Source organism: Moschus berezovskii, chromosome 26 (assembly GCF_049115385.1).
Source record: "Moschus berezovskii isolate FMDL1 chromosome 26, NW_MosBer_1.0, whole genome shotgun sequence".
Lineage (NCBI taxonomy): Eukaryota > Metazoa > Chordata > Mammalia > Artiodactyla > Moschidae > Moschus > Moschus berezovskii.
Window position 1 is genome coordinate 30,373,120 of NC_142485.1, and position 24,936 is coordinate 30,398,055.

The window sequence follows — 24,936 nt, forward strand, 5'->3', positions numbered from 1 at the left end:
TTGCGAATAACTGACTCATTAGAAAAGACCCTGATACTGGGAAAGATTGAAGGCAGGAGGAGAAGGGGACATCAGAGGATGAGATAGTTGGTTGGCTTCACCAACTCAATGGACATGAGTTTGAGCAAGCTGTGGGAGTTGGCGAAGGACAGAGAAGCCTGGCATGCTGCAGTCCATGGGGTTGCAAAGAGTTGGACACGACTAAGGGACTGAACTGAATATTCCGTTGTGTATGGCTGCTGGTTAGTCTCTTCAGTCATGTCCAACTCTATGGACTGCAACCTGCCAGGCTCCTCTGTCCATGGGATTCTCTAGGCACGAACACTTGAGTGGGTTGCCGTACCCTCCTCCAGGGGATCTTCCTGACTAAGGTATCAAACCTGTGTCTCCTGCATTGCAGGCTGATTCTTTACTGCTGAGCCAGCAGCTATAGCTTTTTATCCATTCATCTGTCAGTGGACAACTAGGTTGCTTCCATGTTCTAGCTATTGTAAATAGTGCTGCAGTGAACATTGGGGTACATGTGTCTTTTTCAACTTTGGTTTCCTCGGGTAACAGAGATGTTTCTTTGTTTTGGAGTTATTGTTTAGTCGTCGTGTTCAACTCTTTTGAGACCTAGTAGGCACTCCAGTGTTCTTGCCTGGAGAATCCCAGGGACGGGGGAGCCTGGTGGGCTTCCGTCTAAGGGGTCACACAGAGTCGGACACAACTGAAGTGACTTAGCAGCAGTGCAGCCCGCCAGGCTTCTCTGCCCTGGAGAGTTCCCAGGCAAAAGTTTCGGAGTGGGTTACCATTTCCCTCTCCGTGGGATCTTCCTGACTAATCAATTAAACTCACGTCTGCTGCATTGCAGGCAGATCTTTGCAATGCTTAGGTCCAAATATAGCTTGTTTTCTGTATGGAGATAATTGTCTATTCCTGGGGACCAGATATTTAATTCATTGCTTGGAGATTTGTTGTGCTTTTGAGAGGCTCTGTAGCCCCAAGGAAATTAAAGAGTTAAGTGGTATTTTGATCTGAGACCACCATGGTAAGGTGCATGTTAATATGTCATGTACATACTGTAGAACAGCCCATTCTTTAAGGTGTGTCTCCCATACTCGTTTCCTTAGGGCCTGGGAGATCGAGTGTGGGCTGTCCTGAAACCCCTGAGACAATATTGGCCTGAGTGGAAGTCAAACAATTGTGAGGGGGCATAGGCTTGGATGCAAGAAAAGGGATCTTGAGGTTGAGCACAGTAAACCATTTAGCATCCTCAGGAATTGGGCTAATGTTTTATAAGTATTGGCCACAAGGGGGTGAATAGGGACCACGGCATCATTTCCTGCTCTGAGGTCTTGTACCACTCTACTTTCCCCAGTTGGTTTAATAACTGGAAAATAGGACTATTGCATAGACACTGGCATGGCACCGAGAGGCCATGTTGTGAGAATTTATGGATGAGGAGTTATAAACCCTTCTTTATTTCCAGCTTTATGGGATATTGTCTCTTGTTAGGGTCAGTGGCTTCTGGCCTAAAGCTGATTCTTTCAGGTTGGGCATTGATGGCGCTCCTGGGTATGCATTGTTTCCAAAATGCGGGTTCACTCCTTGTAGAATATGGCTGGGAATAGGACATTGCTCTTTTCAATGTCCTGTAGTCGGAGTCCAAATATGGGGCTGTTCGAGGTATCCTAATTGTTTACTGCTTTAGTACACTGAGGGACAACCAGAAAGGCAGGTGACATCAGACACTTCAGATCGGCACGGGAGAAGCCCAGTGAAGTAACGGATGAGACACTTTCCACCAACAGCAGTCACTGTGCAGGTTTGGAGGAAAGAGGCCCCGCTTGGAAGATCAGGAAGAAGTAAGTGGCTCAGGTACCAATTATAAAATCCATCCTCTTTACCTGTCATGTCAGGAACTACCCAGAGCCCCTCGCTGGAGATAGACATCTCAGAGGAAGCCCCCAGAGTCCCCGCGTCAGTTTAGCTTGAGCCCTGGCCTGTCTTTCTCATGTTGGGCTCTCTTCTCAGCTTTAACTCCATTATTAAGTACCCAAAGGCCACCTCTAGGAGTTGGGTCATCAGGGTTTGTTGCCTAATTGTACCTTCTGGAGTTTCTGCATAGTATCAAGGGCAGACTGACTGATCAAATGTTGTCATGGCTGGGATTTGCCCTTGGGATTTGAGAGTTCAATGTTAGTCAGCATTCCAAAAGCCTCCACAGGGAGGCCCTGAAAGAAGGCTGGGTTTTCTTTTTCTTCTTGGGTCACTCCTTGAACCCTTTCATAGTTTTTTTTTTTTTTTAATTTCTAAAAAAGAATTTTATTAAAAAAGCACAAATGCAAAGAAATGAACAGAGGAAAATTTATGCGTCGAACCTGGACTGGTCACTTATGATAATATACATGCTACAATTCCATTCTCCCCACCCTTTCATAGTTAATTGCATTTTTGAGAGGTTTTTCATCCCTTCAAATAACACAATGGATCACGTGTTTCATGGCTTCTGCCCCATCCCCGGATTCACAATACCAGTGGGGCTCCTGACTTTGGACCGCGTCTCCATCCATAACAAAATGTTTGGATTGGTCAGGCTGGTACTGTGCCACTGGACTGCTGCCCACATTCTCTGCTTTCCTCAGGTCCAGAGCAAGTATTCCAGTAGGACTGTTTGGACATCCTCCCAGTCAGAGGCCAGAGTTGGGCCTGAAACCCTGCAACAAACGCACTGTTGTCTTCAGTGTACCGGCCCGGTCTTCGTTTGCATTGGACTGAATCAGTTCAAGAGAGCGGCACGTGCACTCTGACTGTCCCTTCACTGTCACTTCCCTTCAGGGGCACATTTTCTCTGATCCTGGTTGATAGAAAGTCCCACTATGAGTTTACCCTGGGGGCAGTCAGTCTCCCTTCAGGGGTGATGAAGGATGTATGGGACATAGGAACGTGGAGTTTGGGATTGGGCATAGGGATCTGGGAAACTTGGTGGCTCTGAGGAAACAGAGGAGCCTTTGTTTCACCTCTTGATAATTGGAGAAGGTTAAAGGGGATCATCTAAAATGTCAGGAGGGCTTTCCGATTCCCCTGGCTTTTGATTACAGGAGCCTGGTAGAGCAGGGTTTTGGTAAAGAACCATGAAGGCTTGAACATAGGGAATCTCAGTCTATTTTCCCATCTTGTGACAGTAAAGATCCAGTTGGAAGATGTTACTGTAATTTAGAGACCGATTTTCAGGGCGTTTTTCTCCAGCTACCTAACTTACATAAAGGCATGGCAGTGTTACAGTAAAGTTTGAGTTTTTCCCTTTTCAGTCCTTCTATTTTTTAAAGTTTACAACCTGGGATCTTCCTGGTGGCTCAGATAGTAAAGAATCTGCCCACAATGCAGGAGATTCGAGTTTGATCCCTGGACTGAGAAGATCCCCTGGAGAAGGGAATGGCAACCCACTCCAGTATGCTTGCCTGGAGAATCCCATGGACAGAGGAGCCTGATGGGCTACAGTCCATGGTTTTGTAAAGACTTGGATACGACGGAGCTACTAACACTGCTACTACTAAGTATACATTCCAGATGTGTTTCTTATGGCTTAGAAGAGGATCCTGCCATGTTGAGTAACCCGCAACCAAGAGCGCTTCTAGAATTGAAGTCCAGAGTCCTGGAGACTGTCCTTTGGAGGTTTTTGTCAGAGGGAAATTGAAGTGTCCTCTGAATTCCTTTCTCATCTTACGGGATTTTGAGAGTCTCTGCTCCCTTTAGTTCATAACCTGACATCTCTGGTCAACCCAGGCCCTCCAGTGAGGGGCACCCTGTCGGGGCCACTTGAAGCAGTGCCGGTGTGTTGGCAGGACTCCAGTTGGGGATCTGTTGTCCATGAAGCTCATGTCCTGTGACAGTTTTCCCTGTGTTGGGGTATATTCCTTGATGGGGGGCATCTATAAAACCTAGGACGTGGGCTGCTTGCAAGTGGCCAGCCCAGTAGTTAGTCTGTCACTGTGTGAGTGCTGTCAAGTGGAGGAGTGAAGGAAGTCCTGGGGGTGCAAAGTGAACCCCTGGGGGACTTGCAGGGCCTCTCCGATGGGAAATTGAAGTTGGGTGCAGTGGAAAAGGCCATGGGTGTTAAGGAGGGCCTGGAGGTGGGAGTGTTCCCACAGGGGACTGTTTAGACATGGAGTAAGGTGAGAGACTAGACAGCAGAAGAACCCAGACCCTTTCCTCTGTCTCTTTGATGGTTCGATAAAGTCGGGGAGAGGGTATTGGTTCTGACACAGGCAGCATTGAGTTTGGACAACGTTTCCCACGTGATTTAACATACCAAGTGAACCCAGTTAGTTTAGGATCTTTCTTTGGGGTGCTCCAGTGACCCTTTGAAGCACCCCAAAGTATCTTGGGAGTCTGTCAGAAATCTCAAAGTTTTTTTTTTATTTTAAATGTATTTATTTTTATTTTGGGTAGTGCTGGGTCTTTGTTGCTGTGGCAGGCTTTCTCTGCTTGCAGCGGGCAGGGGCTCCTCTCTTGTTGCCGTGTGCGGGCTTCTCATTGGGGTGCCTTCCCTTGTTTCAGAGCACAGGCTCTGAGAGCGTGGCTCAGTAGTTGTGGCTCCTGGGCTCTGGAGCGCAGGCTCAATACTGTGGCACACGGACTAGTTGCTCCATGGCACATGGGATCCTCCCAAACCACGGATCAGGGATGGACCTGGTATCCCCTGCATTGCAGGTGGTTTCTTTTCCACTGAGCCACCAGGGAAGCCTCTTAAAAAGTTTTAAAACACCCAGTCAGATAGAATCATAGAGTCAGACAATGACTTGTTGAGCTAAGGTGAAAAAGTTTTTCAAAAATAAATACAGATCCCTTAAGGGCATAGGAACTCACATGATCTGATATCAAAAGGCATATTCCAGCAAAACCTTGTTCCCTTATGGGAGAAAAAGCAAATCCAGTCTCTCATCAACCTATTCTTAATAAAATGTGTTTACCTCATTTAATCCAACTTTAGAAAATTCTAACCACATACAAAATTCCTTTGTCAGTGTTCCTCTTTTACAAGTATTCACTACTTTCTATAGCCATATTTTGTCCCTTATTCTTTCCCCATTCAGAAATAGCCAGTTCCAGGGCAAAATCACCTTTTCCCCTTTCAACATTATACATTTCCATTTCTCATACCCTCTTTTCTGAAAACACACATCCTATTTTCCTTAAGCAACCATGAACTGTCTTCTACATTAGCATTCTATAGGTTGGTGAAGGACATCTCAAGGTGACACAAAACATCTTTAGTTTTTCTCTCACAAGAAGACAAAAACTGGTAAATTTGAACCTGTGTATAAGTTAATATTTCCAATATTTTATCTTATTTGAAAAGGCCTGGATTTTCAATGAATTCCTGTCATTGAATTTAATTTAGTTTCAATATTCCAGAATTTGTGAGTGTTTTAAACGGATGTTTTCAAAACATAATTATTGTTATAGAGTTTACTAAAAAATTCTTATCCCAGTTATATTTACTTAAAAATTTCATATCAGCTTATTTTCCCTGTTGAGAAATTTCATAACAGAAACAATATGTACTTACTGACACTCAATAACCCTAGGTACAATAAAAGTATAGTTAATGTTGATCACTCTAAAGTTAAGTCTGTATTAATTAAACCTACAAGCTTAAGCTAGCTCTAATGCCAGATGTTAATTAAATATTGAATATTTCCCAGATCACATGAAGCCAAATGTATCCTAAGTGAGCCTCTTTTATCTTTCTGAGAATGTATATAAGTGCTCATCTTCCTTTAAGTCAATTAAATAGAGCTCATTTAGAAGTTAATTTTTACCTAAAGACAGACCCAGAGATCTCATAGCTGTCTCACTTGAATATAAAGTGGCCCTGCTCCCCCTTCAGTCTGGGGGACGACACATAAGTCAAGTAGTTCCTGAGAACCTGGACAGAATTGTCACAGAGCAGGGGAGAGCGAGTAAAGCCCCTGGAGCTAAGGCAGAGGATCTACGTTTCAAAAGCAGAGGAGATAAAAATGCTCAAACCTACCTTTTTGTTCTCTAAAATCCCAGCAAGTAACTCTAGGCTGGTGGTGGTGGTTCAGTCACCCAGTCATCTCCAATTCTTTGCGACCACAAGGACTGCAGCCCACCAGGTTCCTGGGTCAGTGAGATTTCCCAGGCGACAATACTGGAGTGGGTTGCCATTTTCTTCTCCAGGCGATCTTCCCGACCCAGGGACTGAACTCACATCTCTGTAATTGCAGGCAGCTCTTTGGAGTACTTAAGCTAAATACAGCTTTTCTGTATGGAGATAACTGTCTATTTCTGGGTTTTATAGTATATCTCAGATGCCTTGAGAGTTGTTGTGTCTTTGAGAGGATTTCTCAGTTCAGTTCAGTTGCTCAGTCGTGTCCGACTCTTGGCGACCCCATGAATCACAGCACACCAGGCCTCCCTGTCCATCACCAACTCCCGGAGTTCACTCAGACTCATGTCCATCGAGTTGGTGATGCCATCCAGCCATCTAATTCTCTCTCATCCCCTTCTCCTCCTGCCCCCAATCCCTCCCAGCATCGGAGTCTTTTCCAATGAGTCAACTCTTCGCATCAGGTGGCCAAAGTATTGGAGTTTCAGCTTCAGCATCACTCCTTCCAATGAACACCCAGGACTGATCTCCTTTAGAATGGACTGGTTGGATCTCCGTGCAATCCAAGGGACTCTCAAGAGTCTTCTCAAACACCACAGTTCAAAAGCATCAATTCTTCGCTTAGCTTTCTTCACAGTCCAACTCTCACATCCATACATGACCACTGGAAAAACCATACCCTTGGCTAGACGGACCTTTGTTGGCAAAGTTAAGTAATGTCTCTGCTATTTAACATGCTATCTAGGTTGGTCATAACTTTCCTTCCAAGGAATAAGGGTCTTTTAATTTCATGGCTGCAATCAGCATCTGCAGTGATTTTGGAGCCCCCAAAAACATAAAGTGTGACACTGATCCCACTGTTTCCCATGAAGTGATGGGACCAGATGCCATGATCTTAATTTTCTGAGTGTTGAGCTTTAAGCCAACTTTTTCACTGTCCTCTTTCACTTTCATCAAGAGACTTTTTAGTTCCTCTTCACTTTCTGCCGTAAGGGTGGTGTCATCTGCATATCTGAGGTTATTGATATTTCTCCCGGCAATCTTGATTCCAGTTTGTGCTTCTTCCAGCCCAGAGTTCCTCATGATGTACTCTGCATATAAGTTAAATAAGCAGGGTGACAATATACAACCTTGACGTACCCCCTTTCCTATTTGGAACCAATCTGTTGTTCCAGTTCTAACTGTTCTAACTGTTGCTTCCTGACCTGCATATAGATTTCTCAAGAGGCAGGTCAGGTGGTCTGGTATTTCAGAAAATTTCAGAATTTTCAGTTTATTGTGATCCATACAGTCAAAGGCTTTGGCATAGTCAATAAAGCAGAAATAGATGTTTTTCTGGAACTCTCTTGCTTTTTTGATGATCCATTGGATGTTGGTAATTTGATCTCTGGTTCCTCTGCCTTTTCTAAAACCAGCTTGAACATCTGGAAGTTCACGGTTCACGTATTGCTGAAGCCTGGCTTGGAGAATTTTGAGCATCACTTTACTAGCGTGTGAGATGAGTGCAATTGTGCGGTAGTTTGAGCATTCTTTGGCATTGCCTTTCTTTGGGACTGGAATGAAAACTGACCTTTTCCAGTCCTCTGGTCTCTGCTGAGTTTTCCAAATTTGCTGGCATATTGAGTGCAGCACTTTCACAGCATCATTTTTCAGGATTTGAAATAGTTCAATTGGAATTCCATCACCTCCACTAGCTTTGTTCGTAGTGATGCTCTCTAAGGCCCACTTGACTTCACATTCCAAGATGTCTGGCTCTAGGTCAGTGATCACACCATCGTGATTATCTTCGTCGTGAAGATCTTTTTTGTACAGTTCTTCTGTGTATTTTTGCCACCTGTTCTTAATATCTTCTGCTTCTGTCAGGTCCATACCATTTCTGTCCTTTATCGAGCCCATCTTTGCATGAAATGTTCCCTTGGTATTTCTAATTTTCTTGAAGAGATCTCTAGTCTTTCCTATTCTGTTGTTTAGGAACCTGGAATGTTAGGTCCATGAATCAAGGCACATTGGAAGTGGTCAGACAGGCGATGGCAAGAGTGAATGTCGACATTCTAGGAATCAGTGAACTAAAATGGACTGGAATGGGTGAATTTAGCTCAGATGACCATTATATCTACTACTGTGGGCAAGAATCCCTTAGAAGAAATGGAGTAGCCATCATGGTACAAAAGAGTCCAAAATGCAGTACTTGGATGCAATCTCAAAAATGACAGAATGATCTCTGTTCATTTCCAAGGCAAACCATTCAGTATTACAGTAATCCAAGCCTATGCCCAACCAGTAACGCTGAAGCAGCCGAAGTTGAACGATTCTATAAAGACCTACAAGACCTTTTAGAACTAACACCCAAAAAAGATGTCCTTTTCATTATAGGGGACTGGAATGCAGAAGTAGGAAGTCAAGAAACACCTGGAGTAACAGGCAAATTTGGCCTTGGAGCACGGAATGAAGCAGAGCAAAGGCTAATAAAGAGAACGCACTGGTCATAGCAAACACCCTCTTCCAACAACACAAGAGAGGATTTCTAACCCACGGGATTCAGGACTTAGTGGTATTTTGATCTTAGACTCTCGTGGTGAGGTATATATTCATATATCGTGGAGATAGTGTAGAAGAGCCCGTTCTTTTCATGCATCTCCCATAGCTGTTTTCCTCGGGCCTAAGAGCCCACTGTGTGGGCTGTCCTGAAGCTCCTGAGGCCATACTCTCCAGGTGTATTGTTGCCTTTGTCCTGAGTGGTGGTTAATCCACTCGAAAGCAAACATATATCGTGAGGAGGGATAGACTGGGATGCAAAGGCAGGTGTGCTTGAGGACATGAACACTTAAGCACTAGCGTCATCAGGGATTCAGGCTAATATTTCGTAAGGATTGACCAAAGCGGGCAATTAGGGGCCACAGCATCATTTACTGCTCTGAGGTCTTGTACCACTCAGTATTCCTCAGTTGACTTAACAACTAGAAAAATAGGAATGTTGCATGGAGATCGGAAGGTCATCAAGAGGCAGTGTTTTAAAAATGTGTCTACGAGGGATTATAACCACTTCTTTGCTTCCAACTTTATGGGATATTATCTCTTGTTAGGGTAAGTGGCTTCTGGCCTAAGGCTATTTCTTTCAGGTTGGGCATTGATGGCCATCCTGGGTACTCCTTTGTCCCAAATACAGGTTCTCTCCTTGTAGAATATGGCAGGGAATAGGACCTTGCTCTTGGCTGGTCTGATGAAGTCAGAGTCAAAATACCAAGCTGCTCAGGATGTCCTAATTGTTTAACGTCCCAAGGGAGCCCGAAAGTGGGTTGGGATAGTCAGTTGTTGTCGTATAGTCTCTCAGTTGTGTCTGACTCTTTGCGACCCTATAGACTGCAGCACGCCAGCCCTCCCTGTCTTTCATCATGTCCAGAGCTTTCTCAAACTCATGTCCATTGAGTCAGTGATGCCATCCAACCACCTTGTCCTCTGTCATCCCCTTGTCTCCTGCTTTCAGTCTTTCCCAGCATCAGGGTCTTTTCTAAGGAGTCAGCTCTTTGCATCAGGTGGCCAAAGAATTGGAGTGTGATGCTCCAGAGGATGATGGAACAATGTCAGACCTCCCGTTTATGCTTATCTTTTAGCTCATTTAAAAGTTTCTGTATCATCTATAAGGACATAGGATGACTATGCATGTATGTATTGGTGAAATGGTTTACATTTGTTCTTATTGAGGTATGAGATCAGAAGTAGCCTGTGTGATTGGTTTTGATTTTATTAGCCATGTAAACAGGTTGCTTTGAATGCCAGTGTAAAGAGACAAACTTGATTACTTCCCAGACGACCAGGCTTCTAAATATATATATTTCTAAATCTCTTGTAGACCCTCCTCTACACAGCACGGCTATATATGCTGATGAGGAAGAATTCTCCAGGCACTGCGGGTCACATCTCCCCTCCACTCCTCAAGAAGAAGAAGCGAAGAGAAGGTGTGGGTGGATCGCAGGCAGTTGTTTACTCATGGTTAACGGCATTTCTGAGATGCTCTTTAAGAGAGATGCTTACAAGACCAAAGCTTTTTAAAGATCCTTTGAGCCATCTTATGTTTTTCCTCAAGAGAACTGGGACATAAAAACTCAATTTTTCAGTAATTGATGTTACTTATAATAACGATAAATGATACTTGGTTATCCTAGAAAACATGCCAGTGAAGGTTGTTTAGCTTTGAGTTAAAATGAGGAGAGGAAAGGTTTTAAGAGCGTAGAATTTTAGGTGATTTTACAAATTCTCTTACCTGTCACAAATGGGATGTTTTCTGTGGCAGGGTGGGAATAGGGGAAAGAAGCTGATAATCCCAGAGGAAACACAAAGTCTGTTGTAAATTTCAGCTGTATTGTCCCTTGGGTGCATAAGTTGGAGTTTTATAGATTTCTTTGGGGTGATGGGTCAGGAAAATCTGTACAAATGACTCAACATAGACAACTTGAGGGCCCACATGGTGAAGAACTCTTTAGTAGCTGCAGTATGAATTATAAAGTATTTGCTAGCGCAAACCCTGACTTATGGACCCCTGATAGGTAATAAGTCAGTTCTGGTTACTGACTATATTTTGAGAGTAACAAACTGCATTTTTAAAACAAACACCCTACTTGGGCAGGAGCCTAGATGGGACATCTTTCCGAGTTTCTCTATCTGGGGATGCCTTGTGGTCCTTGGTCAGTCGGGAGACTCCAGGTTTTCTACCAGATGTTAACTGGAAATCAGTAACAAAAGCCAAATATTTGGAAAACTACACACTTTGTTTTAAACAGTGGTGAATGTAATTTTTCCAGAAGAGTTTTTGAATGGGTGACACAGTCACATGGTTTAAAAAGGTTAATAAGAGCCTTCATCTCCTCTCTGTCATCACTCAGCTCCTGCACCCACTTCTCCCCTTCCCTACTACTGGTTTTTTCTCTTTGTTTTTTTTTTGGCTGTCCTGGGTCTTCCTTGCTGCACGGGCTTTCTCTATTTGCGGAGAGCCTACTCTCCAGCTGCAACGGGCAGGCTGCTCACCGCAGTGTCCTCTCCTGTTGAGGAGCACGAGCTCTAGGGTGCCGGGGCTCAGCAGTTGTGGCTCCCGGCTCCAGAGCACGGCTCAGCACTTGTGGTGCTCAGGCCTAGTTGCTCTGTGATCTGTGGGATCTTCCCAGAATAGGGATCGGATCTGTCTCCCCTGCACCACCAGGAAAGGAACCCCCCAACCCCAATATTCATTTCTTATGTCTTTTTACAGTTTCTTTGTGGTATCAAAAGAAGTGTGTCAGTCCGGCTGCTTACTGGTTGGTGGAAAGGAAAGTTGGCTTTATTTCATATGCCAGCAGCTGTGGGGGCAGAAGGGTGGACATCTGTCCAAAGGCTGACTCCCCCCGCCCCTTCTTAAGCAGGGGGTGAGAACTTTCATAGACAGAGTAGGGGCGGACTACATGCAGAAACAGAACAGTCATCTCGAACAGTCATCTTCACAATGGCCATCAGTGGTCTGACCAGCATCATCTTGGTTGTTTTTGGTACAGTTAATCTTCAGTTCCAGGGTTTGTTTGAGGCCAGTTGTGGCAGCTCGTGTTGTGGGTACAGCCTGGTCATCATGTAGTTAACTTCTCCACCTGGGGTTTTAGTGTCTATAAGATAGCTACAGGATATGGCTCAGAATGTTACCTTACAGCTCTTGAGAAAGAACTAAAGGTCCTTGGCTGTGCTTAATGACCACATTATTATTAGTCTCCTTTGACTGCTTTCCTTTGTTCCCACATTTCTCACTTCTCTGATTAACATTATGCTTAGACTAAAGTTTTCCACAGATGAAAGGCAGGCAGAGGACATGGCCAGAGCAAGGACCACAGGGTCCTGCTCTGTCCAGTCCCCCCTTTTCTTTGACATTCTCAGTCTTAAGGAGGGACACGTACAGAACAGGAAAGGCAATAAACTTTCATAGTACCTGGACAAACATTTGAAAATTACTAGACATATTACAATGAGGATAATAGTCAAAATGCACCTTTGTAATATTCTGTCTTCATGATTAAAGCTGATGTACAATGTCTGTTTAATAGGCCACAAACAGGCTGTTTTATTTAGCCTAAAGTTCAAACTTAATCATGTATAGGTCAGAATGACTTCGCCACACCTCAGTATGTGAGCACTTCATCCATCATTTTCCCCTTCTAAGTTGCAACTCTTTCCATAGAGAGTGTTGATAATCAGTATGTTTTTCCAGCGTTGCCAGAGTGGTTTGCCTGCTCTGGGTGCATCCATGTCCCTTGGTGCTAGGCCTCCTTTTTATTTATATACTTGACTAGTTGTCCACATCAGGGGATAACTACTCAGATATCATGAACAGGCTCTGGGTATGTTCATAGGGAAATGTGTTTTAGGCCACACATTTTATCGTCTGTACCCAATTTTCACACAAACATTGTACATGTGCTTTAAGCTGTAAAATTAAAGCCAGTCGTTCTATGCATCGTGAGTAGTTATACTCTGTGACAACTTTACTGGACAGTTTTTTCCATCCTGAATATTAGGGTCAAAAGTATGATTAGAAACAAAACAGTTGCTTTCCATTAGAAGTCTCTCTTATCAGAATTAGATCAATAAACAAGAGAAAAAAACAAATTTAGTCTTGCATCAATTTACTGTTAATAACAGAATTTATATATATACCTAACTAAATTTAGTCTAATCTTAGTCCTGACAGCATACAAAAGTTTGTTCTCAAAGTTCCTTTTTTATAAACCTTTTATCATTTTTTGGATCCAAACAAATTTGTCCTGTATTTCCCTATCCAGAACCAAACAACCGTAGGATAGTATAATCATTTTTTTTAACAAAAATATTTCCATTTGTTTATACCTTTTCTTCACCAACAATTCATATCCTAACTGTTTGACACAAAGAATTGTTATCATTTTCACATTTCACAATCTTTAACCCTTGAAACCTTAAGAAAACCAAGTGATTGAAATGGTACACCAGCATTTTCTGATTGGCAAACTTACAAACATATTCCACAACCTCTAAAAACATATATTTTTTCACAGCATAATTTTTCTTCAGTGGTATAACATGCATGTTTAATAAACCAAAACATCTTTAATTTCCCTCTCGGTCTTACAAGAAGGCAAAAATAGGTAAACTTAGATTTGTTTGATTTGTAAGCGCTCATATTTTTTTAAGACAAATAACCTCAGCAATATCATCCAAAGACAAAAACACATATTGAGACATACAAATGTCCAGACCAACAGAGATCTCATTGTTTTATCTTTTCACATGTCATGAATTAGGCATTGCAATTAAACTTACCAGTTTATGGATAATAGAATAGCCAAATTTACATACTCAGTCTTAAAAGGCTTTCCTCCTTTTTTTGTTTTTTTCTCTTAGCTTGAAGTTTTATAATTAACCCAGGGCTGGCATTCCAGGCACCGTGGACTATGGTTGTATTTCAAGGACATGATAAGCCTTAACTTCAAATTTTCTCCTAGGCATATTTTTATTTTCTCAGGGTCTGAAAAAAAAGTGTTTTATCAAGCTAGCTTTCCCTAACTGCATATGCAAAAAAACGGTTTTTGTGAATTTCAGGAGTTTCATCCTGAAGGACTGATGCTAAAGCTGAAACTGCAATACTTTGGCCACCTCATGCGACGAGTTGACTCACTGGAAAAGACTCTGATGCTAGGAAAGGTTGGGGGCGGGAGGAGACGGGGACAACAGAGAATGAGATGGCTGGATGGCATCACCGACTCTGTGGACATGAGTTTGAGTGAACTCCGGGAGTTGGTGATGGACAGGGAGGCCTGGCGTGCTGTGATTCATGGGGTCGGGGAGAGTCGGACACGACTGAGCGACTGAACTGAACTGAAAGAATACTGTTGCCAAACATACATTGTCCAAAATAAATCAGCTTTCTTTTTCTTTAGTCACAATTTCCCAGCTAAAGTTTTTCTTAATGAATTGAACCTGAATTTCCCATTTTACATAAGGCAACAAGAGTACCAGTCATGCAAACGGAATACATGCTCACAAACCAAATGACAAATCTGTCACAAGCTCTCTCTGGGGGTGACCGGTTTAGAGCCCGAAACAAACACTCCCCTGACACAAACGGCCCTCAAGGTAATCAGATCTCAGAACCAATTGGGAAAACGTCCAAATGACACTTGGTGCTCACAGATGGTCTTCAGTGGTAGTCAGATGTCAGAACCAGTTAGCAAGAATGCCCAAGTAGCAATTCATGCTCAGAAGCAGTCCTCACTGGCATCAGAACCAACTGGCAAAAATGCCCAGTAGCAGTCAGTGCTCACAAAGGATCCTCAACGTTAGACACACGCAACCAACTGGCAGGAATGCCAAGTAGTACCTCATGTTCCAGACAGTTCTCAACATCAGACACACAGTGGAATCAGCTGGCAGAAATACCAAAATAGCACTTGTTGTTTAGTTGCTCAGTTGTGTCCAATTCTTTGCAACCCCATGGACTGCAGCAGGCCAGGCTTCCCTGTCCAAACTATCTCTTGGAGTTTGCACAAACTCATGTCCATTGAAATTGGCGATGCCATCCAACCATCTCATCTTCTTTCATTCCCTTCTCCTCCTGCCTTCAATCTTTCCCTGCATCAGGGTCTTTTCCAATAAGTTGGCTCTTTGCATCAGGTAGCCAAAGGATTAGAGCGTCAACTTCAGCATCAGTCCTTCCACTGTATATTCAAGGTTTATTTCCTTTAGGGTTGATTGGTTGGATCTCCTTCCTGTCCAAGGGACTCTCAAGAGTCTTCTCCGGCATCACAGTTCTGCCTTCTTTATGGTCCAACTGTCACATCCTTCCATGACTACTGGAAAACCATAGCTTTGACTGTATGCCCCTTTGTTGGCAAAACAATGTCTCTGCTTTTTAGTACACTGTCTAGGTTTGTCATAGCTTTTCTTCCAAGGAGCAGGTCTTTTCATGTCATGGCTGCAGTCACCATCTGCAGTGACTTTGGAGCCCAAAAAAGTAGTCTGTCACTGTTTCCACTGTTTCCTCATCTTTTTGCCATGAAGTGATGGGACCAGATGTCATGATCTCAGTTTTTTGAACATTGAGTTTTAAGCCAGCTTTTTCACTCTCTTCTTTGACCTTCATCAGAGGCTCTTTAGTTCCTCTTCACTTTCTGCCATTAGGGTGGTGTCACCTGCATATCTTGAGGTTATTGATGTTTCTCCTGGCAATTTTGATCCCAGCTTGAGCTTCTTCCAGCCTGACATTTCGCATGATGTACTCTGCATAGAAGTTAAATAAGCAGGGTGACAATATACAACCTTGACATCCTCCTTTCCCAATTTGGAACCAGTCCGTTGTTCCACGTCTGATTCTAACTGTTGCTTCTTGACCTGCATACAGGTTTCTCAGGAGGCAGATAAGGTGGTGTGGTATTCCCATCTCTTGAAGAATTTCCCAGTTTGTTGTGATCCACACAGTCAAAGGCTTTAGTGTAGTCAATGGAGGAGAAGTAGATGTTTTTCTGGAATTCCCTTGCTTTTTCTATGATTCAACAGATGTTGGCAATTTGATCTCTGGTTCCCCTCCCTTTTCTAAATCCATCTTGTACATATGGAATTTCTTGGTTCACATTCTGTTGAAACCTAGCTTGAAGGATTTTGAGCATTGCTGTGCTAGCATGTGAAATGAGCAAAATTGTGCAGTAGTTTTAACATTACCCTTCTTTGGGATTGGAATGAAAACTGACCTTTTCCAGTCCTGTGGCCACTGCTGAGTTTTCCAAATTTGCTGGCATATTGAGTGCAGCACTTTCACAGCATCATCTTTTAGGATTTGAAATAGCTCATCTAGAATTCCATCACCACTACTAGCTTTGTTTGTAGTGATATTTCCTAAGGCCTACTTGACTTAACAATCCAGGATGTCTGACTCTAGGTGAGTGATCACGCCTTCATGGTTATCTGGGTCATTAAGATCTTTTTTGTATAGTTCTTCTGTGTATTCTTGCCACCTCTTCTTAATATCTCTGCTTCCTCCTAAGTCCATACCATTTCTGTTCTTTATTGTGCTCATCTTTGCATGAAATGCTCCGTCGGTATCTCTGATTTTCTTGAGGAGATCTCTTGTCTTTCCCATTCTGTTGTTTTTCTCTCTTGCTTTGCACTGTTCACTTAAAAAGGCATTCTCATCTCTCCTTGCTATTCTTTGGAACTCTGCATTCGTCTTTCCCTTTCTCCTTTGTTTTTCACGTCTCTTTTCTCAGCTACTTGTAAGGCCTCCTCAGACAACCATTTTGCCTTTTTGCATTTGTTTTTCTTGGAGATGGTTTTGATCACACCTCCTGTTCGATGTTACGACCCTCCATCCATTGTTCTTCAATCATTTCGTCTACCAGGTCTAATCCTGTTTGTCACCTCCAGTGTATAATCATAAGGGATTTGATTTAGGTCATACCTGAAAGGCCAAGTGCTTTTCCCTACTTTCTTCAATTTAAGTCTGAATTTGGCAATAAGGAGTTCATGATCTGAGCCACAGTCAGCTCCCAGTCTTGTTTTTGCTGACTGTATAGAGCTTCTCCATCTTCAGCTGCAAAGACTATAATCAGTCTGATTTCGGTGTTGACCATCTGGTGATGTCCATGTGTAGTGTTGTCTCTTGTTGTTGAAAGATTGTGTTTCCTGTGACCAGTGCATTCTCTTGGCAAAACTGTTGGCCTTTGCCCTGCTTCATTTTGTACTCCAAGGCCAAACTTGCTGGTTAATTCAGGTATCTCTCAACTTCCTACTTTTACATTCCAGTCCCCTATGATGAAAAGGACATCTTTTTTTGGTGTTAGTTCTAGAAGGTCTTGTTGGTGTTCATAGAACTCTTCAGTTTCTTTGGCATTAGTGGTCAGGGCATAGACTTGTATTACCGTGATATTGAATGGTTTGCATTGGAAACGAACAGAGATCATTCTGTCGTTTTTGAGATTGCACCCAAGTACTGCATTTTGGACTCTTGTTGACTATGAAAGCTACTCCATTTCTAAGGGGTTCTTGCCCACAGTAGTAGATATAATGGTCATCTGAGTTAGATTGGCCCAAACAGTACTAGTTCTCACAAACAGTCCTCAGTGACAGTCAGAACCAGTTGACAAGAATGCCCAAATGGCACCAACACGCACAAATGGGAAGGTTGCCTGTCTGCACACCGGTGGACTTACCTAGTCTTGGAACTCGTCAGCTTTTCTGAAATACTAGTTTCCATTCTACCAAGGAAAAGATTAAACTGGTAGCCAGAGCCGAGCAGGGGAGAAGCAGGGAGGATCCTCAAAACAAACGGTTTAGGCAGCTGCTCGAAACGTCCCCACATCCTCTGCTCTGGGCTGGCTAGCCACGAGCAGCAGGCTGGTACACCGTCATGGCCACAGTGTCCCCTGGGAATCCCAGGACAGCCAGGTGCCACGAAAGCGCAGGAGCCAGCCCCACACTGGGCACCAGACTCTCAACCACAAGGAGTGTGTGGGTCTGGCTGCTCGCCATTCAAAAGCCAATAAACCAGGTTGGTGGAAAGGTTGCTTTATTTGAGATGCCAGCAACTGTGGGGGAGAGGGGCGAACATCTGTCCACAGGCTGACTCCCTCCACCGCTGACAAGCAGGAGGGCAGTGTTTATAGCCCGAGTGGCGGCCAGACGACATGCAGAAACAGCACAGTCGTCCCTCACAGCCGTCCTCAGCTGGTCATCAGTGGTCTGGCCGGCATCACCTTGAATGTTCTAGGTGCAGTTAATCTTCAGTTCCAGAGCCTGTCTGTCCCCATTTTTTGAGGCCAGTCTCAGAATTGTGGCATCTCGTTTTGTGGGTACAGGCTGGTCATCATGTCGTTAACTTCTCCACCTGGGGTTTCAGCATCTGTGAGACAGCTCACAGGATATGGCTCAGAATATTAGCCCTTGAGAAGGAACTAAAGGTCCTTGACTGTGCTTAATGACTACATTATTATTATTTAGTCTCCTTTGACTGTTTTCCTTTCTTTCCACATTTCTCACTTCTCTGATTTCAAGCTTATTTGACTATAGATTTCCACAGACAGAAGGCAGGCAGAGGACATGGCCAGGGGGCAAGGACCGCAGGGTCCCGCTCCGTTTCATTTGCGCCTGTCAAGAGTACAGAGTTTTTACCTATTTCAGAAAGACGGGGTACCTTGCCACCTGCCTTTTCCACTCTGTATGTGCAGAGCTGTACTTGTCAGCACGGGGAGCGTCCTTGTTCTTCTGTCACAGTTGCAGGTTTTCCACAGTCTGGATCGTCATCGTTTATTTCCCCAGTCCGGGATCTGCAGGCAGCTGGGTCGTTCCCAGTCTTCTGCTGTCACCAGCAGTGCCGTAACCAATAATGTGTACCTATGCCAGTTCACACACATGCCTGTTTCTGTAGGATGTTTCCATAAAGGAAGGCCTCGGTCACATGAAGCATGTAATCATCATAGTTACTGCCGAGTTCCCACCAGCATGGCATCAGGCTTGGATTTTTGCCAGGGTGCTCTGCTAGCTTAGTTCTAGTTTGTATTTTTCTCATGACTGAGTTAAGTCACCTCTTTTGTATGTGTTACAAGTTCTTGAATTTCTTTCTGCAAGCTCCTTGTATCCTTTTTCCGTGTTTCCCGTTTTGGTCATCTTCTTTCTGATTTCTATGTTATGACTATGTTTAAACATGAGTGAAATTAACCCTGTTTGTTTTAGACAGCTCCTGGCTTTCAGGCTTGGGTCAGAGGACTGGTGGTCCGCTGTTGCATAGGGTAGGGCTGCATAGGAGACTGAGTGCTTGGTCCTCCCGAGGGGACCGTGGAGGTGGTGTGGAGATGTCAGGCTGCTGTGTCCGGTCCGGCGCTCGGGAGGGGCTGAGCTGGTGATCAGACCGGCGGTTTGATCCAGGAGGAGCAGGCTGTGGCCACGCGTGGGTCTCACAGGAAGAGATGGTGGCCTGAGAGGGGGCAGAGGCCCAGGGCCAGCCCCTAGGAGGCCTGGCACCTGTCCAGGGGAGGAGGAGCTTGCGGAGGAGAGAGGAGCCCCTTGCTGCGGGGGGGAAGAAAGAAGCCGGGAGAGGAGGGTGTGTTCTCGGGAGGCTGAAGTGCAGTTGAGAAGAGAGTCAGGTTAAGGCTGAACACTTGTGGCGGTTCAACAGTGTGGACCTTGGTTTTGGGGGTGTGTGAAGCCCAAACATAAAGCATCATTTGGATAAGTTGGACAGGGTTTGTACATGGATACGGAAGGAAGTCGGGGCGGAAGGGATGCGCGGGGGCGGGGGCGGTGCCCAGCACTCAGGAGGCACCTCTCTGTCAGACCCTCTCCTCTCCCGCCCCTCCCCAGCTCCTCTCATGGATCCCCCCACCCCCCAGGCCGCTGTCCCCCACACTCCCTCTGCCCATCCTCTCTCCCGAGCCCCCAGCCGTCCTCCACGTGGACCGCACCCCCCGGACACCCTCAGGCACCTCGGACTTAACAGAGGCGCCCCCAGGCCCCATCACAGCCCCCTCATCGGCGTCAGCAAGCCGCTTTGTGTTCTGCACAGTCCTGCCGGCACCCCGTCACCCAGAAGGGCAGGCCGGGCCTCTGCTGGCACGCTCGGTCCTCGGCCCATCTCTGCTCTGCTGCCTTCTCTCCCCGCTGTGCAGCGGCCACGGTCCAGGCTCCTGCCGCCCGCCCCTCCTGCCTGCTCCCCGCCCGGTCCCTCTGTCTCGGGAGTCGCGCCCCTCCAGGCTCACCTCCCGGCACAGTGTGTCCAGCGTGGAGGCTCAGTCTCACGCCCCCACCGTGTGCAAGGGTCACTCAGGCGCCCGTTTGGCTCCCCGGGTCAGTGGACACCGAGGCAGTGAGGACTGAAGAGGTTTGTTAGCAGCATCCGTGAGCGTTCCAGGGGGAAGGATCGGGCTGGAGCAGAGACGGCCTCAGACCCCAGCGCCCCTCTCAGCTCCTGCTTCCCTGGGGAGGGGGCGACCTGGCCTGGTGCTCCCACCTCCGTGGTCATGGGCAGGGGACCGCTGCTCACCTGACCCTCGGTGCAGATGAGCCGCGGTGCTGCACCAAGCAAGGGCGAGCAGGACCCTGCGCCTTGCTGTCTTCCTGGCCATGACCTTTGGCTTCTCTTCAACAAGATGTGCCGTCTCTGCCCTGATTCCCGTCCTGTCCCTTGATCGTCCAGGGTGTTTGACACCCACCTGCTTCTCTGTTTACTTTTCCTTCTTCCTTAAATCTCCTTCCCTTTTTTTTCTCTGCCTGAAAAAGCGCTTTCAAAGGTCAGCACATCTTATAACCACCGTGTGTTTCCTGGTGCCCCAGCCAGGTGTCCCCATCCCCTCTGCTCCGCCATCTTTGGCCTTCCTCCTAGACAGGGATCCTGGCAAAGGAAGCCTCCTCATTGTTCAAGTAGTTGTATTCCTTATACTTGCATTTCGAAGTTGGTGTTAAATGTCGAATGAAAAAACTGAAAGCACTCTCATCAGAAATTTAGGGTTTTTTTTTCTTTTCAAAGGATGAAAGAAGGCATTCCCTTTTCTGTCCCCTGAACTTGGGCCTGTGTCTGCAGATGAGTCCCGGTGGTGCCCGTGTGCCTGGGAGTGGTGGCGGGAGGAAGGGGCACTTCTGATGGTACCACAGTGGCTGTGATCACGGGCTCTCGCCTGCCTGCTCGAGCTCACATGATGCGGCCTGGGTGTGCGAAGGTGTGGGAGGTGATGGTCAGTCTGGGGAGGTGGCAGGCCCACCCGTAACAAGTGGGAAATCTCATTAAACTGAGCTTGTATTTGTGTCAGAGGAGGAGCTTTTAGAAGACACGTGAATAAAAATGAAACATGTGCAAGATACTGATGATTTGTTTTTTGGTACAGTTTGGACACTTCTGAAATTGAAGCAAGTGAAAATGAGTCTGTAAAGATTAGTGCCAAAAAGGTATGCCTGTTCTCCCAACTTAATTTGTAAGATATTTCATATCCTATTTAGATTGGATGCAAGTAGAAGAAATGTTTTGTAAAGTATTTCATATAGTGTGTAGATGCAAATAGAGACAATGTTCTGTAGCATTATTTTTCATAAAGAGTATATTATGTTTCAGAAGGTACTTTTTTAAAATAAAAATGAGATAGCTTTATATCTGAAGTGTTTTTCATCACAGAGATCTCAAATCTTTGTGTACCGTGTCAGTTTTCATAGTGCCCTTGTAATGTGTGTAGATGGTGGTTAAATACTCTGTTGGGAGTGTTTGCTGGGAACCCTTTAATCCAGGTTTCCGGCCCTGTCCACTAGTGAGGTTGCCATCTTTCTATTATGTTCAGTTTTGAAATTTGGAGTTTAGAGATGTGGACCTTATAGTTATCTACTAACAGGAATGATAAGCATTTGTATTTTCTAAACAATAAGGCTGTTTTCTTGATATAGCCAAGAAGAAAACTCAAGCCCATCAGTGACGAATCTGAAAGCCCTGAAGAAAGTGATGTAAGGAGAAAAGTTAAACCCACAGAGAACATAAGCACACGGCATGAAGCTGTCTCAGCTCCAGCACTTCCAGGACTTTCGGAGAAACCAGCTGAAGCCATCACTCCTCAGAAGACAGGACCCCAGGGTGCCGAGTCCTCTGCTGAGAAAGCAACGCTGGCCACAGAACATCAGCTGGTAAGAGTGTCTGCCACCCCCCAGAGAGGAGAAGCAGCTCAAAATGTCCAGGGAGAGGGAAAGCATTTTTTTTTCCTTTGCTGCTTTTGAAAGATAAGGTTTTTTATTTTTCTTATTATAAAAGTATATTTACTTTAGAAAATTTATTAAGGTATAGAACGGAAGATAAAATCCTTTAATTCCATCACCCCAAAATAAAATAACCGCCTCATTTTTTGGTCTACACTCTTCAGTCTTTCATTGAGCTTTTCTTACCCTACGTGAACCACGTCCTTGGTATTAAGTGTTCTCCGTACCATTTTAACACATGACATTTCATTCATGAATGTGCCATGGTTTAGTTAATCTCTTACTAATGAAGAATTGCAGTTTTTAAAATATGCTTTGATTTTTTTTTTTTCCTAGCGAAATCTCTGTGCACATCGTTGGTCATTTCCTTAGGAAAGAAATTGCTCTGATAAGAATTCTGGGTCATATTTATTCTCTTTTAAGATTCTTGACATGTAATATCTCTTAATATTGGAGAAGGAAATGGCAACCCACTCCAGTGTTCTTGCCTGGAGAATCCCAGGGACGGGGGAGCCTGGTGGGCTTCCGTCTATGGGGTCACACAGAGTCAGACACAACTGAAGTGACTTAGCAGCAGCAGCAGCAATATCTCTTAATCAAGCTTTTAATGTGTCATAATATGCCAGCATCTTGATTTTGGCACACTGAAATTGATTTCAGGCTTCTGAACTCCAGATCTATCGAAATTTCTTTGTTAAGCCAAGTTGTGGTAATTTATTATAGTGGTCATAAGAAATAAAACATCACCCAATAACTTTTCCTTTTTAGTATCATGCTCTTGGGTTCTAGAACTTCCTTTATTTTTTTTCCTTCATAGTTTGTTTCTTGGCTGAGATTCCTTACCTGCTTAATCATTAAGTCCATCATTTCCTTCTTGGGACATATTAATATTTATGAGAGCGGCTTTGAAGTCTTTGCTTTCTAAGTCAGGTACAGTCGGCCCTCTGTATCTGCAGGTTCCACATCCATAGATTCAACCAACTACTTGATAGGAAATATTCAGGGACAAAATTACATAAAGTTCCCCAAAGCAAAGTTGAATTTGCCACGCACCGGCAAAATAATACCAGCAGCTATTTTCATAGTATGTGTATGTATTTCATAGTATTCACAGTATTTGCATAGGGTATTATAGGTAATCTAGTGATGATTTAAATGTAATAGGGAGAAGTAGGTTATGTGCAAGTACTACCATATTATACAAGGGGCTTGAAATCAGCAGATCTGGGGGGCCCTGGAGGATCCTGAACCCACCTTCCTGGGACATTAAGGGGTAACTGTACCTGGACTCTGATGGGTCAGCTTCCTTTGAGTACTTTTCTGTCTTGACTACAGGTCACATTTTTTGTGTAACATTTTGAATCTAGTGGTTTTAAATTGTGTGTTACACATTGTTGTTGACAGGTGGTTGAGATTTTGAGTTGTGTTTTCTTCTGAATGTTGACTTTAATAGGTAGCTTGATTATTGGCTGATCAGCCTGAACTTCTGTGGGTGTGATTTGTCCCTTGTTGGGGTCAATCTGTGGAAAGCCTCAGTGGGTCTCCCAAGCCTCTCTAAGTCAGTGGGACTCAGCCTGTGTATTAATAGTCTTCAGTCACTGCAAACAGAATACACAGACTTTGTGACTGCAAACAACGTACATTTATGCCTCACACAGTCTCTGTAGGTCAGAAGTCCAGGCTCGCCTCAGCTGGTGAGGGTCAGGGTCTCACAAGCTGGAGTTGAGGTGCCAGCCAGGACTGAACTCTCACCTGAGACTCGGGGTCCTCATCTGAGATCACGCAAGCTGTTGGTGGAATTCGGACCCTTGCCATCTTGCTTCCTCTCTGGTGGAAGCCAGGGGTCACGTTCACCAAGCAGAGGCTTCCCCTAGGCCCTCATCACAGGGCCCTCTCACGATGCGGCAGCTGGCGATGTCTCCAGAGCCAGCCAGAGCCTCTCAGTCAGCAGTGGTGGCCGCCTGCATGATGTGACTAATCAAGGGGGCGACCGTCCCACCAGAGTCACGGGAGCCACTCACACTCAGGAGCAGGGATCATACGAGTCAGTGGGAATCGTGCTTACCACACCCCCAGTCTCCGTTGAGTCTGGTCAGAGACTGGCTTTAGGCTTAGTTAGGATGGGTCTAGGGCAGCCCTAACTCCCAAGCAGTGTTTCTTAAATCTTTTTCATTGTTATCTTCCCTAAGAAGCCATTTTAGACGTTTTTCCTCCTAACCATTCCAACTGAATTTTAACATCAAAAATATGCTGTGTATCTGTTTATGTACCAGGTACTTTGGAGGATCATAAACTGTTGTGCTATAATCTCTAAGGCTGTCTGCCCCCCCCCACCCGGCCCCCTGCCCTGGAGACAGTTGGAGATGGCACGATCTCGGGCACGTTCTTACCCCTGAGCTGGGGTCTCCCCGCCGCTCAGCTGGATCGACAGCTCTTAACTAGTTAGTGAGGCCTCTGCGTTTTCTCCATCTAATTTCCCCCAGTATTCCTTGTCCTTTATCACCTGTTACGTCCTTGATCCCACGATAGCACGTCCAGCGCCCCTGTGTAGCATCTCTGCGAGCGTGGAGTAGGCGTCAGGGACCCCACCCAGACCCCTCGTGTCCTCTTCCGAGAGCCTGTTGCAGGGGCTTCGGCTGCTGTGCCCTGCTTTCTGCCTTCTCAGCGGGGCAGGACGCTGCTCTCTGTGGGGATGCAGCTGCTGTGCTGTCATCTGAAGGAAGGTGTTCTGGGTCTGGGGGGCCAGGGGAGCCATAGGTTTGCGTTCTGAGTGTCTCAGGCTTGTCCTGCCTGTTGTCCGATGCCACCCCCCTCCCCGCTTTATGGTTGTACATGGCAAGAGAGCTAGTTCAGAAGCTGTCACTTCATCATAGCTTGGAGCAGAAATTGAACTGATTCCACATATTATTATCTTAAATAATAAAAGCTCAATTTCCTCCAAGGCACCCATTGTTATAAGCCAACTGAAAGTTTTAATTACTTTTTATTTTGAGGTAATTTGTTCAGTGTTTCCTTATATTAATTTAGATACTTTATATGATTAATATATTAGAACAAAATGAGAAAGTGAAAGTTAGTCACTCAGTCATATCCGACTCTATAGCCCACCAGGC

At 45.0% G+C, this 24,936-nt stretch overlaps 1 protein-coding gene across 2 annotated transcripts in view; it reads left to right on the forward strand.

The window, feature by feature from the left end:
• CENPU (centromere protein U) overlaps nucleotides 1-24,936 on the forward strand; it is a 50,987-nt gene that overhangs the window by 14,661 nt on the left and 11,390 nt on the right. For both annotated transcript variants that reach the window (XM_055416404.2, XM_088832716.1), the window contains exons 4-6: nucleotides 9,969-10,074; nucleotides 20,974-21,034; nucleotides 21,521-21,754. In XM_055416404.2, the coding sequence (XP_055272379.2) occupies nucleotides 9,969-10,074; nucleotides 20,974-21,034; nucleotides 21,521-21,754 (401 nt within the window). The remainder of the gene's footprint in view (nucleotides 1-9,968; nucleotides 10,075-20,973; nucleotides 21,035-21,520; nucleotides 21,755-24,936) is intronic.